Raw genomic sequence first — 18,456 nt, forward strand, 5'->3', positions numbered from 1 at the left:
TTGAAGGTTTGATTTCAAAGAACTGTCCAAAATCTGTCCATCCACTTTTCACCCTCCCACATGCAACAGTGGAGCAACAAACACAATTCCTCTTCCACCAAGGACAAGGTTATTCCATTTGAGTACTTTGGTAAGTCAGAAACAGGGCAAAAGGGAGTTTCACCAGAAATGTAGGGAAGGCTGGCTTGGGGATGTAGCCAAAGGCTTACATGTCTCCTTGCTGCTAATGGGTGCTGTGATGCCAGGCAGTAACCAATTTGTGACGGTGACTAATGCAGAAGGCACTTTAGAAATGAGTACACAGCTGTTTGAAGTTTAAACTATATTGAGTTACAACTTAATTGGTCCATAATCATGAAGCAAACACTTGCCAGTTGTACTGATCATATTTCAGCCCTGAACTAAGCAGCACTCTCCATACTGGAAAGTTACGTCTCATGAGAAAATATTATGTGCAAATATGAGTAGATCCAGCCCAACTTTTCAATAGACATTTCAGACCCTAGCTCTCCTGCTCAGTCCACATCCAAGCCCTTCCACACGACAGTCTTTAGAACCCTGACCTCTCCCTGGGAGGACTCTTTGTCTCCTTTGCCTTAAAAGCAGGTCAGGTCTTACCTGCTCTTCTTCCAGATAGGAAGGACCATCTCTCTCACAAATACAAAGGTGAAGCATCATCCCTTCCCAAAGAGTTATCTGAGGTCTGATCCTGCCCTTCACACAATTATACTTGGATCCCATCTATTCTCCTTTGTGACAAGATCATTCAGCACTCCAGTGTCATCCCCATGACCACTGCCAAAGTGAACCTGCCCCAGGTGCTTAATGTTTTATGTAGAACTTTTCTCACCACTGGAGCAGAGGTGATTTTCTGCTGATTTCCTATTCAGCATCACAGGCGAGCCAGAGGCAGGCTCCGAAAAGCCTCTGAAAGGCAATTGAATGAATATACTGTTCCCTCCAATTGTGACTCCATCATTTCCTCTCATTACTCTAATAGAAACAAATCTTTCTCATCTCAGCCCTATTACCTCACACAAAGGCAAATGGTATGTAATCCTGTTAGAGCTGGGCTGCTGCTGGACACATTTTAAGGTCATTGTTCTGGGATGCCAGTCTCCACTGTGAGACTGGGAGAAGCGGGAAATGCAATTACGAGGCTATTCAAATCCCTAGAATGAAACCCTGCCGTTAGCAGGCAGAAGCCAGCAAGAAAAAGAGCAGTTGCTTTATGAAATTATAGGGTTTGGCTAAATCACGGTCTAATCAGCACCTCAGCAAAGGAGCAGGGTTAGCTCCTACTGCCTTCATGGAGTCTCCTCACTCCACTCAGCCTGATCTTTGGCATCCCCAGTGGAAGCCCAGCCTGAAAGACGGGCTGTGATCGTGAAGCCAGTACTGTACAGATCCATGGTAGAAAGTGGTGGTTCTTGTCCAGGGCTTGCACTCTACTTGGAAATGGGGAAGCCCTAAGCAGAGCTCAGCAACAGGAACCTGCCTGCTGCTGCCAGCACCACATACTGTATTTTGGCTCTGGGCTTCCTGGGGGCAGAAGATGTTGCATCAAATCTGTCTCCTAAAGCTCCTGGCCAGCAGCATCAGTCTTGCTGACCACTGGTGCAAGCCAGCACAGCAACCAGGTGGGAAATTCACATTGCTAAACTCATGGGACTGTGACACTCAGCTCCATCCCCATCCCTCAATAATGAATTCACTCATGGGAGGGGAGAAGGGAGAAGAGGCAAAGCAATGCTAGTGGCAGTCAGTGAAGCAACGCTGAATGGTATGGGAGGGAATGATCACAACTGCCTCATCAGGTTGGCTTCTGCTGAGATGTTAGACACCAATCTGCTCCCAATTATTCCCACCTAGGTGAAGCCAAGGCCTTTTCAGCTGGATGGATAGCAAAGAAAGATTCAGAAACCTGGCAGGACAAACCATAGGGAAGATCACACAAGAACAGACAATGACCACCAGAAAACACAAGCAGAACCATATTTTTTTTCCCAGGCTGATCCCAACAACTGACCTCCTACAGTTTTCCTTCTGCCCCACCAAAGCTGTGTGGCTGCTCTCACTGCTCTGTCCTGCAGTCAGGCAATTGCTCTTCTTACTGCCCTGAATTAGATACCCCTCCTTACGTTCACCTTCCCTGCTGCCCATGTTCCCTCTGTCGCCCAAGATGAGGCTGGGTTCTCCCTGAAAGCAAAGCTGTTCTGGCAGGTCCCAGAAGGAAGCGATGAGGGCTGAGGCAAGGCTCCTGGCAGAGGAGGAGACAGCAGCCGATCACTGCTGGAGTCTCCAAGTCCCTTGAAGAGCCGAGAGTCACTTCCCTGTTTATGCTCTTTATTAGTCCCTATTCTCTTTAATCGGCTTAGACTGATGAGCCGAGGCAGTGGTAGGGATCAGCCGGGCTGTTTAATTAAAGGATTGCAGCTCAGCCCTGCAGTTTGGGGGTTTGTGTAAATGAGCTGCAAGTACATTATTTAATCTGCTGTGCAGAGAGGAGTTGGGGCATTAATGAAGCAAACTCTAATTAAAACTAGACGGTTGATGGTTATTAGTGGCATCAGTTCTGACAGGATTTATCTCATTTAGGGAAACGCTTGATCATGGAGGGAGAAAAGAAAGAATAAACCCAAGCTGGTTTATCGAATTCACCAAAGCACCACTTGTGACTGGTTGTCCCTTCAGCGGTGCTCAGGAGAGCTGCACAGGGAGCTCCTGCGTCCCAGGCTCTCCCATCGGGAGTCCTGATGAGCTTATTTAGGGATATTCCTGGCTCACCCAGGAACTGATTGCCTATTCAGGCTCTCTGACCCACATATTTCAGTCCTGATTGATTGACTTTTGTTCTGCCTTGGTTCAACAGGGAGCCTGCTCCTGATCTGAGCAGGGTGATGGGCTCTGTAAATGATCTGATGAGCTTCTCTCAGCGGTGCATTGAGTTATTCCAGAGCAGCACAGCTATCAGCTACAGACGTGAGCTCCATGGTGACCCTGTGGTTTTCCTGCTCTGCGTTTCTCTTGCCCTCCTCACTGCACTGTATACGTAACTTCAGAAATGAAGGGTGCCCATGGAAGACTGCAGGACCTAGTGGAGGCTAGGAGGTGTGGTCCGGCCAACATAAAGCTGACCACTGAGCTCAATAGTCCTGTGTGTTCTCTACCTTTCCACTGGCACAGTGTGAGAAGCAGGAATATTCTTCTCAAATGACACCATCACATACAGAGATCACATATAAATGCTGCTCTCTTCAAAAGACAAAAGACTTTTTGAACATTTCTTGTCTTCAAATAGCCACTGTGGCTTCAACCATCTCTGTCTCTACACAGAATAGTGAGTCACACACAGACAGGCTCAGACTGCTACAAGGGTCTAGCCTAGGGGCATTAGAAATGGCAAAGAGAAAGCTGTGTAAAGAAAGTAAGGAAAGCAGAGGGCCTGCAGAGTGGGACAAACCACCAAAGACAGTCTAGGTGACATGGAAAGGACAGCACAGAGCAGTGTGAGAGGGCCCTCAACTGGAAGCCCAGATGCAACATGCTGGGTCAACAGGTCAGTGTCATTCATCTCCGCTTCTGACTTCCTGCATATTTGAATGCAATTTGCCAAGTTGTTAAATTAATGGAATAAATGATTGTTTTCTCTTTGATTTACATGCCAAATCCCAGGTGAGAAATTTGGTGGTTCCCAGTACACAGAGGGCAGGTGAACTGAGGCTCAAGGGATAGGTGGGGTCTCTGGGAGTCACTAGGCTGGAAAAAGAAAATCTGACACATGAGCATGACAACAATTCGCCTAGAGCTTAAGGCACTGTGGGAATGACAGCCTCATAGGATAAGAAAATGCTACAAACTAAGGGATAGGAAATAAGATAGAGGCTAGGACAGGAATGCGGCAGGGGCAAGGATCAGGGTATGATGACAGATAGCTATGGCAAAATCGAGCCTTGGTTTACACAAAACAGAGAATGTGATCAAAACCCTCTCTCTTGAGAAATGCAAGGGAGAGGTGGCTGTCCCTACCACAGCAACCTCTGTTGTTTCCTTTTCCTTGCCAGTACCTCCCCATCTGCCACTGAGATGCAGCTGCAGACATCTCACAGGGCCGTCACACAAACTTTACCAATCCTTGAGAGCTCTCAGCACAAACATCACAGGGTCCTAACCCTTGCATCCTCATACACAAATGGGAATGAAGGGTCCTGATCCTTTACCCTCTCTTCAAGTGTGGCTGAAGCCTATTTTGAACATACATGTGCACATATGGCTATTCTCTTTGTAGTTGTCTAGCACTTACACTTTTCCTTGGAAGGAAATCAGAAATCACAGCCTGCTCCGGTGAGCAGAACAAGCAAGAGAAATATCATTTCAAAAATGACGTAGCCTCACTACTGCAATTCAGCTGCCCCGTTCTGCCCAGAGCCCTCCCCAGTAACTTGGGCTTCTTATGCTGATGCCAAATGCCAGATGTAAAAGTCCTGCAGTGTGATGAGGGAAATCTTTAAAGAGAAATCTGTTTACTGTTGACAGAAGGCTGATGAGGCATGACAAAAAGGAGCAGGTCTGTGAAATGGTGGTATAAGAAGCTGTGAGGGGAGAAGGAGATGGCAAAAATGGAGGAACAAGGCAAGCATGGAAACTATATCCAGTATGTGCATCTCAAGTAATTTTGATGTGCTCCTTGGACCCCTCGGTTTTGGCACTGATGTCCTCCACTGATGAAGGACAGCTGTGGTAAGTGCTGGTGTGCCCAACCCTACCTGCACTGAATACAAGTTGGTAATGGTTAATAGCACCAGCCTACAACTGTAAAACCGTACCCCTCTGCTTCAGGCTGCCTCAGCCCCAGCAGTTGTTGTGAACAAGTGAGATCCCAGCAGGGCATTTCTGAGAGGTCAACTCTCACCCCAGGTGTGCATGGGAGAGACGAAACAGATACCATGTGTGCCACAGTGCTAGGCAGAACTCTGACTTTGTTGGTGACTTTTGCTGGAGGATAAAGGTCTATACCACTGTGTGCCTGGGTACCTTATCATGTGGGGTAACTAATTTAATTTTTTTCTGGGGCAGGAAGATCGGTGATGGGAGATGAGAAAGCAGGAGAAGATGAACACAAAAAGACCTCACTGGCAGCAGTTTCCCACCTTGGAGAGGAGTCTGGAGATGAAGGCTTCTGCTCTGCGTCAGCTGCTGGGCAACAGAACTGGTGTAAAACAGTTTCATTCCTGTAAGAAAAACAAACAAAAAAAACAAACAGGTTAGTGTTCAGCAGAAAACTCAGGTCCGTTCCAAGAGGATGGTGACATCCAATGATGTTGAAAGAGAAATCTGATTATTAAATGAATATTTTACACTCTGAGATGTTGTTTAGCAGGAGATAAGGGGGCTAGCAATTTTATACCTCTCCTTTACTCTTTCCGCTGCTGATGTGAAACTGTAGAGAACAGTCAAAAGCACACAAACAGGAAGTTGTTTTTTCTGTCAGTATTTGTCTCATGATCCCATACATTTCATGAAAAATAGGTTCGCCAGTCTCTAATGTTTATTTAATTTGGGACACGAACATCTCCTTAGATGTGTTTCCTTAGATATGTTTCCTATGCATTTTAATGCAAATAAGTTGATTTTTTTCATGGCAGTGGCTGAATTAACTCTGCAGACATTTCTCCCGAAGCCACTCTTAAGCACAAAAATGGCCCCAGCACATCAGTACTGCGGATTGCCAATAATAGTAGAGAAAAAACTGACATGACAAGCACAAGGGGGTGGGCTGTGATCGTGAGCAGAATAGAAAGTAGGAAGAGATCACAGCAAAGAAAAACAAAAACATAAGTAATGAACCTGAGGAAAATAGGAAAACAAAAGGCTAAAAATCTGTTTATTAGATGAGAAAGGCAAAAGAACTCATCCAGAGTAAGAAATGCAAGACTGAGCTTTCCAAAACTGTTCACTAATCTTGGTGACGTGCTCTTGGGTCTCTTGCTGAAAACATTTGTAAGGAGCCTCATATTCAGGGATGCTGGGCACTTACCATAGCACTGGAGCCCAGTAAGACCTGCTCAGCACTTCTGAAAATTAGATCCTTTAAAAATAGTTCCTTGTGGACCCTTGAGGAGTCAGAGGCAGCACAAATCAACAGCCAACTTTGAACACCCTGACCTTCATCAATGAAAAGGAGTCGCTAAAAAGAGACACAGCGGCAGGCAAAAAAGTAGTAGATGAACGGTATTGAAAAGAAGAAGAGGAGAAGAAAAGCAGGTGACACAAAGCAGGCTGACCCCTCAGATGGCACAAATCACCCTGTCTCCAAGTCTGTGGAACAGCACTTAGAGCTCTGTTCTCAGCACTACTGTGGAGACCCAGGGCTCAGATGGGGTCACCTCATTTTAAAAATGTTTTTGTAGCTTCTAGCCCAAACATAAGCAGTAAAGTCTCCTGGCTTCTCATAGGGTCCCTTATTCTTCCATTGGTCATGCCACACTTTCTGTCACTCTGAAATGTGAATTTTATTGCCTTTGTCTTTCTCAAAATATGACAGAGATTGGCCACAAAGACAGCTAAATTACAGACAACAACGATCCTCCTCACAACCACCACATTTCAGCCTCTCAGCTAGTTCAATATAACAAACTGCTCAGTTCTTCTGCTTCCTTGACTTCCAATGCATTGTCAAAAGGCATCTTTCCCTAGAAGCAGCAGGATTAGTAGGAGGAACGCAGCAAGGTGAAGAAGAAAGTGTTAGCTTTACCTCTGTGATCTCTGTCCAAGCCCTAGGTACCTGCCTGTGACATGCAGCCTGCTAGAAAAGAAGGGATATGTTTGTGTGACATACCACATTCATCTCCTGATCTTCCATTTCTGTAACTACCCAGCTCACATCCCTTCTCTCCTGCCAGCCTGGTTATTGCCGAGTCTCACTACATTTTTTTTAAATTTAAACTTATCACGTGGCAAGTACCTGTCTGTCTAGTGTGTACATAAACTACCTGTGTTGTCTTTTTACTGAAGAAGGTGGTAAGGTCACTTTTGAGCCTTACACTCCAGCAGACTTACACAAATACTCAAGCTCCTACATCTTGCCGCTCTGCTTCCAGCTAGAAGTGTTTCAGAAAAAGGAATTTTCTGGTAAAATCTTGTTTTTGCAGAAAACACCGAACCATCACACTAAAACTATCTGGTGACATCTTATGTTTGACAAAGATCCTTCAAATCACAGAGTTTAACCTGGACTTCCCAGCAAGCTGCTGACAGGTCCATGCCTCTATATCCCAAAGCTCTAGCACAGCCATGCCATACAAGTAGTCCCTTGGACAGGGACCATCAGGTTTCCAGTCTTCCCATTCACCTGGCTCTTTGTTCTGCCCAGCTCCCAGAGCAGTCTGCACTGTCCTCTGCCTAACATCAGATGCACCACTCAGCTTGCTAATTACACATAAAGAAAGGAAACAACAGGGAGGGGAAACATAGGGGAAAAAAGGACTGAAAAAGTACAGACAAAAACCTGAGAAACAGAAGCAATTCCTTGTTAGGTAATTATCAGGACAGAAACAAAAAGAAAAGTACTGGGGAAACAGGGACAGGAAGAGTGGCATTAAGTTACAGGACTTTAGGCTCAGTGTTCTGTGGGCATTTTAAGAAAAAACATCTTACAGGTGCTCTTTAGAGAATCAGGATGCTCTGAGCAGTGCATCTGCACAGTCAGCTGTTGACTCTGGTTCTCATGGTTTCTCATGCATGTTTAACACTAATTTTGGCTATTTTCTGACCAAACCACAGTCCTCTTGAATCTCTGAGATCCCAACATCTCTGGAGTAGTCTCACAGCTTACATACCACTACCAGGTATTGATTATGCCCACAGGCAGAAATCTGCCTCCAGGCCATTTGGGATCCATGAGTCCAGGGCCTTGACACCCAAGAAGTGCCCAAGGAGGTGATGAGGAGCAGGCACTGCCCAATAGATACACAGTGTAAATGGATGCTCCAAGAGTGCTGAACTTTCTCTTCCCTGCAGGCAAGGAAGGATATCTTGTTTCTACATATGAGTTCCCCAAATACCCAGGTGCAGTTGCAACTTTGGGTCTACTCACATTCTTCTTTTATAACTTATATCTCTTCCTCTTTTGACCTACTCAGGCATACACCACAGGAAGTGGCTTCCATTTTGGAGCCTATCTCCATTCATTTTCCTCTTTCTTTCCACCTCTTGATCCTGCATATATCTGATGCTTTGCAAATCTGTGTGAAAAGTGAGCCCCTTGCCTTTACAGCATGGCATGCATAGCCCAGGAAGGAGCTGGGAAAGGAAGAGCTGACAGGCTACAAAAGAAATGGACCTGTTCTCACCCTGAAGAGGCCGTATTAATTGCCATCTGGACAAAGAAGCTCTTATCTGGGTGCAAAAGGCAAGTGTCTCAGGGCCCTGCTATCACTTCTGAGGCTAAAGTAAGTGTTCTAGCAAAGCAGCTCTCTTTTTAACTCTGTGAAGTCTTCAGGTAAGATGTTATTTTTGATGCTGTGATTGAAGAGGGCCTGGCAGGATTGTAATGGCTGGTGGCTACCAGGATTTCATTCCCCCGTGGCGTTGTCAACCTTTGCAGCTTTAAAATAAGTCTTGAGATATTTAGTACCTCTCTGAAGTCAGTGTAAGTCTTTTGATGTTTTGGTTTTTTCTTTCTTTCTTTCTCTGCTTTCTTTTTATTTAGCTTTTAAACAAATCTGACTTCAGAAGTCAGAAATGCTACATAAAATTTGAATGTGCGGCCTCTGAGGAGTTAAACACCAGAAAGCATATGGTTTGTTTTGCCTTTGGAAAACAGGGAGGAAGGCAATGTGTCGTCAGTCTGGTGGCTGTTGATTCAGACTCATTACTTTGGGGTGCTATCTGTAGTTTCTTTCTTTTTAAATATTTCATAGCTGGTAATTGTTTCTCAGTTAAAAGGGTAGGCCTAGAGCTTGCTTTTTGACTTCCTGTCTTTTCCTCTGTGTCCTCTACATTGCATTCCTCAGGCTTGCAAACCATTGCAGAGACTGTTGCTAAAAAAACAATGTTTTAGGCAGAGCAGGCAGGATATCAGGAAGAGAGATGATTTCTCCTGTCCGTCAGGATACAGTTAAGTGTTGTGTTTGCAATGTATTGCTTTAAAACCAATCAAATGGTCATCGCTTGGCCTGCACCCGAAGAAAAGCTGGAAGAGAAAAGCCAGCAAGAAGGGAAGGTGTTTTGGGAGAGAGAAGATGAGTCGGATGGTACAAAAGAGAAAAAGGCAAATGGAGAGGGGGAGGCATGTTGAAGTGCCTATTGAGGTAAATGCTGCCAGCAGTATGTGAGCTGTGTGTGGAGGAGCAGCACAGTACAAAGGCAAGCAAAGATGCAAGACGAGGACTGGGAACAGCCTGAGCCTGTCAGTGCCTTGCTCTGTCTAGCTGGGACGCATGCTCCAGAGGCAAGGATTTGACAGTCCAGACCTATCTTAAATGCAGAGAAAGCTGTATTTGACCCAGTAGCAACCTGCGTTGTCAATTGAAACATCAGCTTCCTCTCCTCTGAGAGAAAACAACTGACTGACTTTTATTCAGTTGTCTCTAACATTGCTCCTGACAAGAGGTATCCTCCAGCCAGCTGCCTCCAACTTCACTGGGGATATCTGTGGATGAACAGCTTGGCCGCAACAATTTCTGCTCTGTGACAAACTTTAGAGAGGCCTGTGCCAAACCTTCTGGCTAGCATGAGCTGTCTAGTTGGCGCAGGAGTTAGCTCTACCTTTCTGGCTTCTTAGAAAGCTGGATTGTGCTGCAAAGAGATCCTCTGACTCATGTTACCTTGGCCTTTACAGCTGTAGATCCCAAAAAGCCAAGCCCCTTTTCTCTTAAAAACTGGTGTTAGAGAGGGTACAAGTGTTCAGCTCTAACAACTGCAAGTCTCTGTAGCTATCTAGATTGCACACCACAGGTCCAAAGGTGTGCAAACTTTCCTAGAATTGCCATAATGCTGTATCTGCTCTTAAAACAAGCACCTGAGGCTTCACGTAAATTCAGTCTTGTTGACCATCCAAAGCAGCAGTGCTCGCTAGTTTGTCACTGATGACAGCTGTCCCAAAATAGAGACCAATCTGCTGAGAGCTGTATTAAGGTAAAAAACTCTAACCCCTCTTTCATCTTCTCCCACAGTGCACAAAAGCAAACCCCCAGCCCAGACAGCATATAGAAATCTGTCGTGCTCCCTGTTCTCCATCAGTCAGCTTCAATTAAATACATATCCAATATGGTCCATTCCCATAGACAATCATCTATGAATTCACCTGAATGAATGATTTTAGACTACAAGAAATGCCAGAGCAAGGCAGAGCAAAAACTGCTCTCACTGTGAGCACACAGAGCATGCTTCTCTCTAACATGCTGCATCACCCCATGTTGATCGTGACTGCTGTCCTCGCCTGTTATACTGCATAGCTGACGAGTCCCCTGCTGCAAAGACAGTGAAGATCACTGGGTCCCTCAGCTGCCAGTAGGTGCCTAACTTCTGTGGCTTGGTACTTGGGCCCTACAGGCCTGCATATTCAGTAGCTTTGACCTTGGCACAAATACATATCAGTCTACAAATCTGACAATGTTGAAAGACAAATGGTGCTCCCTCAAGCAATGTTGTATCAGTAACTATGTTGTCCAACTCACATAGCCTTTCTGGTTTCTCTTTAAAACTTCACTTTTTGAAGAAAAGCTAAAGACTGGCAAAAGTAAGCTTTTGTAGTGCTGGATATCTCAACTTTCCTAGAGTCTTTTGCTACTTGTCTTTATCTTGCATTTTTTCATATAGCTGGCATGAGAACAGATGGGGTCACAGAAAAGCATGGCCTAGAAGGGGAAGATTAAGGCTGAAGGAGTCAAAGGAAAACTGAATTCATCTCAGATGAGGTTTTACTGGCTGTTATCTTTCCTAAGACAAGGGCTGGAGAACAATAAACAGGAACTATTCAGCAGTGTTTGAGTTTTTGAAAGTTTATAAGTTTATGAAAGGTCAGTTGCACAATCTTACTTCTGACTCCCCCAAAACATATAGCTCAGTGCTATCCCTACCAACAGAGCTGTGATACAACCCAGCTAAGATTAGCTGTAGGTCTTACTCCTTCTGTCACCTCCCTCCTGTGTTAGATCTATTTCTGACTTCATTAAACCTGTAACTGCATAGGTGAGATCTGAAAGAGGCTGTGTTTCCAAAAGAAGAGTACCTTTCAGCAACTAGCTGTTTCTTCCCCATCCTACACTTTTCTCTCCAAAATACCCTCCACTAAAAGTTTTTAGCTATCTTATTTTCTGGTCTCATTTGTAGGTCATTAGACTGGTACTTTGGAGGAAGTTCAGTATGGGCAAAGTTTACCTCACAGAGGAACCATGCATGGTTAAAAAATAAATTGAAGGTAATTTCTGGACTTCAAGCTCTTTAACTCCTTCTAAGCCTGATGGACTCCACTCTACTGTTTTTATGGCTGTAGATTTACTTTGCTCTGCAAGTCATCACTGCTTCCACACCTTCATCAGAAACAGCTCGTCAAATAGCAGTGGCTACCTTTAGCTCCTTAGCTATCTGGAAAGTCAGTGCTATATTTGTAGAGGGTTTACATTTAACATTCTAGTCTCTGTGGAACCACTTTATACCTGTTCTACACACCTGGCATTGGCTCCCTGACCATACTCTTCTAGCATTGCTATATATCTGTCTTTCTAGTGCTAGAGGACAGGGTGAAGAAGGGAGTCCCACTGACAGAGCACTTCCTCTTTCTCACCAGAATATGTTGATTTTAGAGACCCCATAGAATATTTTAAGACAAATTCACCTCAGTAACATAGAATACCATACACATATGCTACATTTGAGAAGTGAAAATTCAATATGACACTCTGACGCAAATATGTTTTTGAGCTATTGTGGGTTCTTCGGAACAGCACAGCTTGTAAGGATAAGCACAAGGCACCGTGCTGAGGAAATGGAATTTCCTGTGTTGAAGGAAGAAGATCTGAGCCAATGCTGGTGTGATCTGATCTTTTTTTGGTTGGGTGGGTGACTATAACAGATATGTCAAATATGCCGTTCACTTATCACCATCTGCTTCTAGGGATGGAGATATTAATGCCATATCTTCCTGAACAGAAGCTTTCTATGGTTACTTTCATCCATATTTGTGGCAGGCATTTCTCCTGGATATAGTCATTCTTACCTTGAAGAAGCTCTTGGGAAAAATAAGGGCATGACTGGCAGATACGGGTAAGGATTTGGGGAAAAAAAATGGGTCTTTTGCACCAATTTCAGTGCAAAGAACATGTCTGGCAGACAATGTGTGTCGATACGTACTAAAGGGGTCTGAGCATGAAATGATAGCGTGAGCTGGTATCTACAAGGCCAGCTGGGGTCAGAGTCGGTAATGTGCCTGGGAGATGGCAAATATGAGCTGTGGTCTCTTGTGTTCTAACTCAGTGGGGTCTGCTCCTCTGCTGTAGACTGAGACGCTCTCCTTCTCTTTTCTCTGTTGGTGACAGCCTACTTGACAGAAATTTCCTTCCCCAAGGATCTGGGCTCCAGACATCACTAGCAAGAGAGGGGAAGATTGGAAAGATGTCACCTGCAGACTCACTTTATTCAGGGATAATTGCTGCTGACAAGTCCATTTTGTTACCCTGAAACAGTTGAAGAAAATCTAATCCATTTGTTAAGCCCACAAGGAGTGGCTGGGCTGACTGCCAGGATTTCCCTTATGTGCTAGAAATGGGCAAGAGCAGCAAAAGGGATAAGGAACAGCTGGTATTCATGCAGGCCCCAGGAATCAGATGATGAGGGAGAGTCCAGTCTGGCTTCTGGGTCCAGTTTGTGAAATAGCCTCATTGTCACACCCAGAAGCAAAGCCTGGGGACAGCTTTTGGACCCACTTCCATTATTTCTCTTGGTAAGTGGTGCATTACTCTTTGTGCAGTTTTGTGGCTTTTGGTGCTTCTGCTACAGTCGTATGAAATAATCTACTTAAGGTGAGATAAGAATGATACACTTGCTCTCGATTATCTATGGACTAACTTCATTATAACCAGAGTCAATCTAGGTGACAGGAATTGTCCAGAGGAAGAACTTTGAGATCAGGCATCTATTGAACAATGAAAGTCTGTTCCTTAAAGCAGCAAACATAATGTATTGCATACACATGCTGTGCTTTTAATAAAAGGCAGCAGTCTGAGGAGATTTGGAAAAAGTAGTCTACTTGAGCTGAACAAAACAGTCTGGTTTGGGACATTTGAATGGCCTGGGAGAAGGTAGGATGCTGGCACTACTGAAAGATCTTTGGATAGGGATACTTTTATCTCTGATGTAGCTATGTTGGTGTCTCTTGCAGAATTATTAACCAAGGAAATACTCTTAGGTTTATGGGGATGATTCTCATGCTCTCATATTTGCTCAGCAGAAGTGATTCACTCAGAAGCTTCCTTCTTGCCATTAATTTATTTCCTAAGGCATAGTAGGAACTAGGATGAGGGAAATGATCGTACTTGCTAAGCAGTACCCAGGAAGAAGTTTCCTGGGTAGAAGTGAGTTTGTCACCAGCTGCCAGAGGGCTTGGGGAGCTGCCTCTCCTGAAGTATCTTTGAAACACACGTCAATGGGGAGTCCATTCACTCCATTTAAATTAGATTTTTCTCCTCAAAAGGAACACTAGTCACACAGAGCATGGTTGTCTGCTAATTAGACTGGTGCTCTGCAAGCATTAGGAGGAAGAATGCAAAGCAGCTTTGGTGGGAGGAAATGCTGTATATTGGACTGTGCCAAATGTGCACTACCAGTCTTGTTTAGATCTCCCACCAGGAGTGGAAATAGTTGATGACTTACAAGCCACGATACCATTTGCTCTGGCTAACAGGGTGAATAGTGGTATACAGGAAGAACAGCTACTGTATAAAAGAGCAATCCGATATTCTAAATGTATGTGTGCAGCTAACCACATGGAGGGGATCCTCTAGTGACACATGTAACACTTCCTGGGAGTGAAGAGAGGTTTAATAAGTTGTAGCCAAAACTATACTTCCAATATTGCAAATAGGAAGCTGCTATATAAATCTGAAGCGTATGTGAGGGGGAGGTTATGTAAGTTCCAGAAATCGTTTCAATGAAATAATTACCATAAACAGAAGTTGTATGGATTAATTTCTTAATGGAAATATGGTGTATGCATACAACACTACATTCAAGATAGCATCTGATCTTTTCCAAGACAGTATTCCTCAGTTTCAACTGCCTTTAATACCATTATTTCTTTTAAAGGTTATACATGTGATGAAATAATTACATGCCTGCAAATGCATGCTGGTAGCATCCTTTTGTAGGTTTGAAACATTTTTTCATACCTCTTCTGTTTTGTACTATACAAAGGCCGTCTCGTCTTTGTTCAAATAATAGACTTATAACCATATAAAATGGAAGTAGCTGGCAAAAGCTCACTTTTAATTACACTGATGAGCATTCTCCAAATCGCCTCCAGTTCTTCATATAGTAATTACAGTTTGTCAGCCTAACACCAATGAGTATGTGGTTCTCCTAAAGAGATCCAAAACTAGCACTCCGCCTGAATGCTCTGCTAGCAGACTAAACACCTTTGTCTCCTCTCCTATTCTGGGCTAATATGTAGGAACACTGCAAAAAAGCTGAGGTTTGTGTTAGTGGAATTGGCAACCCTTTTCATAATTACTGGCATTGCAAGATATAAATGGATTTTAGGTCTCTTCCTCAGTAGGAATAAATTATTTTTACTTTTTGAATAAGTGTCAGAATTGTACTCTGTAAAAGGATTTTTGTTAAGACTGAGTATTAGATCTGTTTGTAATCAGGCTTAGACTTTCACTGGCTGCTCTCTCATGCGGCTCATTTTAACCCCTTAGTGCAGGAAGATGGCCCTGGAATTTTCTAGAGGCTGAAACCAAGCTGCCCCTCCGCACTGGAGAATGACACAAATCTATATGAAAGAGTCCTGCCCAATAATTCAGAATCCCATAAACATGCAAATTGCACACACAGAAATGGCTCACCACTGAGCTCTTCATGCATCTTAGCAACACTGCCTTCTGTAGACTTGCACCAGCCTGGAAATAAAAATGCATGGACAGATTTGCTTCTTGCAGCACTGCAGTTCTGTGCCCTTGCAGGCTACTCTGATTTTAGTGCTGGATACCAGACTAGGATGACAATGAATTGCACCAGCAGCACAGTGACTAGGAGACTGTTACTACCACATGGAGCTGATACACTATATTTCCATAGTGGTTTTATTCTGCATACTCACCAAAGATTATTAAGGTTGTTCTGTGGGGTACATCTTTCTGCCTACTTCTGAGCTGCTCAGACCCTCCTGTACATTGAGGCTTGACACAAAACAGTATAAGAAGAGGAGTGCAGTTGAATGCAACGAGAAACAGGTGAGACAAGGCTTGACTTGGCCTGGCCTGGCTTACAGAAGACTATTTCAGGCCCTTGTTTTGGGGTCCTGGCTTTGGAAACCCAGTGGCTATTATACCTGCAGTTACCTGGGTCTTATCCATGTTGCTTCAATGGCACCTACAGTTGAAGGTGGGGTGGTTTCCTGTCTGAGAAGCACAACAAGGAGAATTAAGAATGTAGAACTCGACATAGGCTGCTTGGTGGCACGTGCAAGACTGAATTTTTCTGTTCTACAGATATTGCTTCAAAGCTGAGATGCTTCTGGTGTGGGAAGGGGAAGAGCAGAGGACAGGACAGAACCAGTTGCACAGCTGACTCTAATGTCTCAGATGCCAGGAATAATAACCATTGCTACAGGGGAAATCTAATTTCCCCATTTCCCTTCCACACAAACACATGAACTTCCATCAGGGTTTTGACATGGGAAACAGGTAGTGCTCAAGACTGTTTGTGGAAACAGCAGCTGGTTGACACCAAGAGCAGCTGAATTTGCCTATGTAGTTGCACTGGAAGGAATGCATCATTTGACACCAATACAGGTGGGAAGGGGACAGAACTTGTATGCTCAGCACTTGAACATCATGGATCCTTACTTTTGGGTTAAGAGGAGACTTCCCAGTGTCTTGAGGCTTTATAAACTACTGACCTTGCCAGGAGAGCAGAAAAGCATGTGGGATTAATGAAGTATTCTAAGACTTGGAAAAGTTATGAAATAACCTTTCCCCATCTTAACTGCTCAGTAATTCCTAGGCTTTAACACTATTAGGACATGCTGTCGAGTCAATTTATCATGATGATGACAGCTTAGATTGCTCTTAGTTCCAGGAGTTGAATTATTTTATACTCCCCATGTGGTGGGGCAGCATTTGGAAAAATTCACCACAAAAATGGAGAAAACATCACTGTTTCACCTGATGCCTAACATACACTAATTATTCATCCATGCCCTATCTCAGAACGGAGACAAATGTCAGCTTACACTCATACACCTGACCAAAAGAACAGTGCTTCAGTCAGTGATGACTGTGGAAACCTATGTAGCCTGCATCTGCAACCACATGTAGAGCTCATTTTCATGAGCTGATCATGTCTGTCTATACCGCTGGATCTCTCTGCAGTGCCTTACTGCAGCTGGCTTGTGCCTTGTGGGGAGTCTTCACTTACAAAAACATCTGACTTACAAATCCATTGCAATTCTCTACATAATACAGCTTTGAGATTCCCACTATGTGCTGGAGTCCTTTTAGCTTTCCCTTTATTTGGAAAATATATATATAAGAGTGGTTCTGGAAACATAAAAGATTCTCCTGAACTATAGGAGCCTGACTTCCACCAAGATATTCCAGGAAAGCTGCAAAAACAATTACTGGAAATCAGAGCAAGAAGCAGTGGGACTGATTGTTCTCCTGCTCCTAAAACAAGATGTCCGATGCCGACCCTGTTGTGGTACTTACAGCTGTGCAATCTCCTCTAGCAACTGAGATTTAACAAGTTTGCTTCAGTACCCTGGTGCCAACAGGGCGGTAGCATAAGCTGACACCATGTGGCTCAGCATAAGCTGGCAGTGCTATTTGTGCTTTCACACTTCAGCTGTGAAGCTACATCAGTGATGGTTCCAGACCCTATATGCTAGGAATGTGACAATACTTCCCATCTTGGGGAGAAGCAACAGAAGTGGCAGCATCTGCATCTGTGGTTACTTTAGCATGAGGAGTCGTTGAAATCTTGATTCTGGTGATGAACAGATTCTGCTTAGACTCTAGTTTAGCCTTGGAAGCTGTGTGGTGGGGGAAATTCCACTTTTGGCAGAAACTGTTCTGTATAAAAAACGTGTAGTGCATGAAGAGCTCCCAAAGCTGCAGAAAAGGTGGTGGGAAGAGACAATGCAGCCACTCACAGCAAAAAACAGCCTAGCACACAACAGATTTTAATCAAATAGTGAGAAGCCCAGAGGTAAGGACAGGTATGAAGGGGGGAGAGCAATTACCACACTTTTAGGCTAGGAGGATCAGCCTTGCTTGCAGCTGAAACAAAACTCCTTGTGTCCAGGGCATAGCTACACACAATAGTTGTTCTCAGGGTGACTTCAGATCAAACAAATTGTGACAGAGATTCATTAGTCACTGCATTATTTCATGGAGATGAAATAGAGTTTGTACAATGTGCCACAGAGACTAAATACCCTCCCTACCATGCTAGGAAGGGTACTCTGTCCCCAGGGTCATTCACTTCTATGCTGTTTGCATGCACCTCTGCTGCTCGACCCCAGTCCAGCCCTGCAGGGAGATACGATTCTTCATACTGTGCATCTTTACTCTGGATTGCCACAATTCCTGTCTTCCCATGGCTGCTGCATCCTCTCCTAAAGGATTAGTACCTGATTCCCTACACAGTTAGCAGAGACCAGCATGCTCACACAGCAGACGTACTCTTGAAATGTATGAAGAGGCAGGGAAGCAGTCCTGGGCTACTGCCTGTGTGCCTTTGAGAAAGGCAGAATTTGAGCTGCAGCTGCAGACCACTATGTAGTCTCTACAGGATGTGGCACGTAACGTCATTTGGACAGTGATCTTGGGACCATCTGTAAAGTGAGAATCTTGCTGGACAGTCAGCAGTCACCTGATAATAAGAATCAAAAGCAATTTATAGTGGAAGGCAAGTAACACTGAATAGCATCCATCTTCACAGCAAGCATAAAAATTCCTGAATAGAGTGAAGAAGAGGCAATCTCTATTTTTGAGACAAAAGTTGCTCTGCCTCACTTGCAAACCCAACAAGTAAATAGCACTAAGAAGCAAATCTACCTTTTATAATTCACCTTCTATTTTAACTAGAAAACCACCTCCCTAAGACTTTCATTACCTCTGCCTCCTTCCTGGTCGTGGTTACTTTGATACACTGGACAACAGCATGTCCAGATTAGGTGAGAATAGCTCTGTTGATAGTTCCTCAGCTGACCTCTCCGTCATATAACAGATCTCC

General features: G+C 44.2%; 1 protein-coding gene across 1 annotated transcript in view; it reads right to left on the minus strand.

Annotated features, from left to right (window-relative positions):
- The window catches only part of IQSEC3 (IQ motif and Sec7 domain ArfGEF 3), a gene marked incomplete at both ends in the record, with an annotated part of 96,520 nt that overhangs the window by 48,397 nt on the left and 29,667 nt on the right, over positions 1-18,456 (minus strand). Inside the window, one exon of the mRNA XM_084306389.1 lies at positions 5,151-5,231. Within this exon, the coding sequence (XP_084162515.1) occupies positions 5,151-5,231 (81 nt within the window). The remainder of the gene's footprint in view (positions 1-5,150; positions 5,232-18,456) is intronic.

This window comes from Netta rufina (assembly GCF_964035555.1).
Source record: "Netta rufina genome assembly, chromosome: 1".
Taxonomy (NCBI): Eukaryota; Metazoa; Chordata; class Aves; order Anseriformes; family Anatidae; genus Netta; species Netta rufina.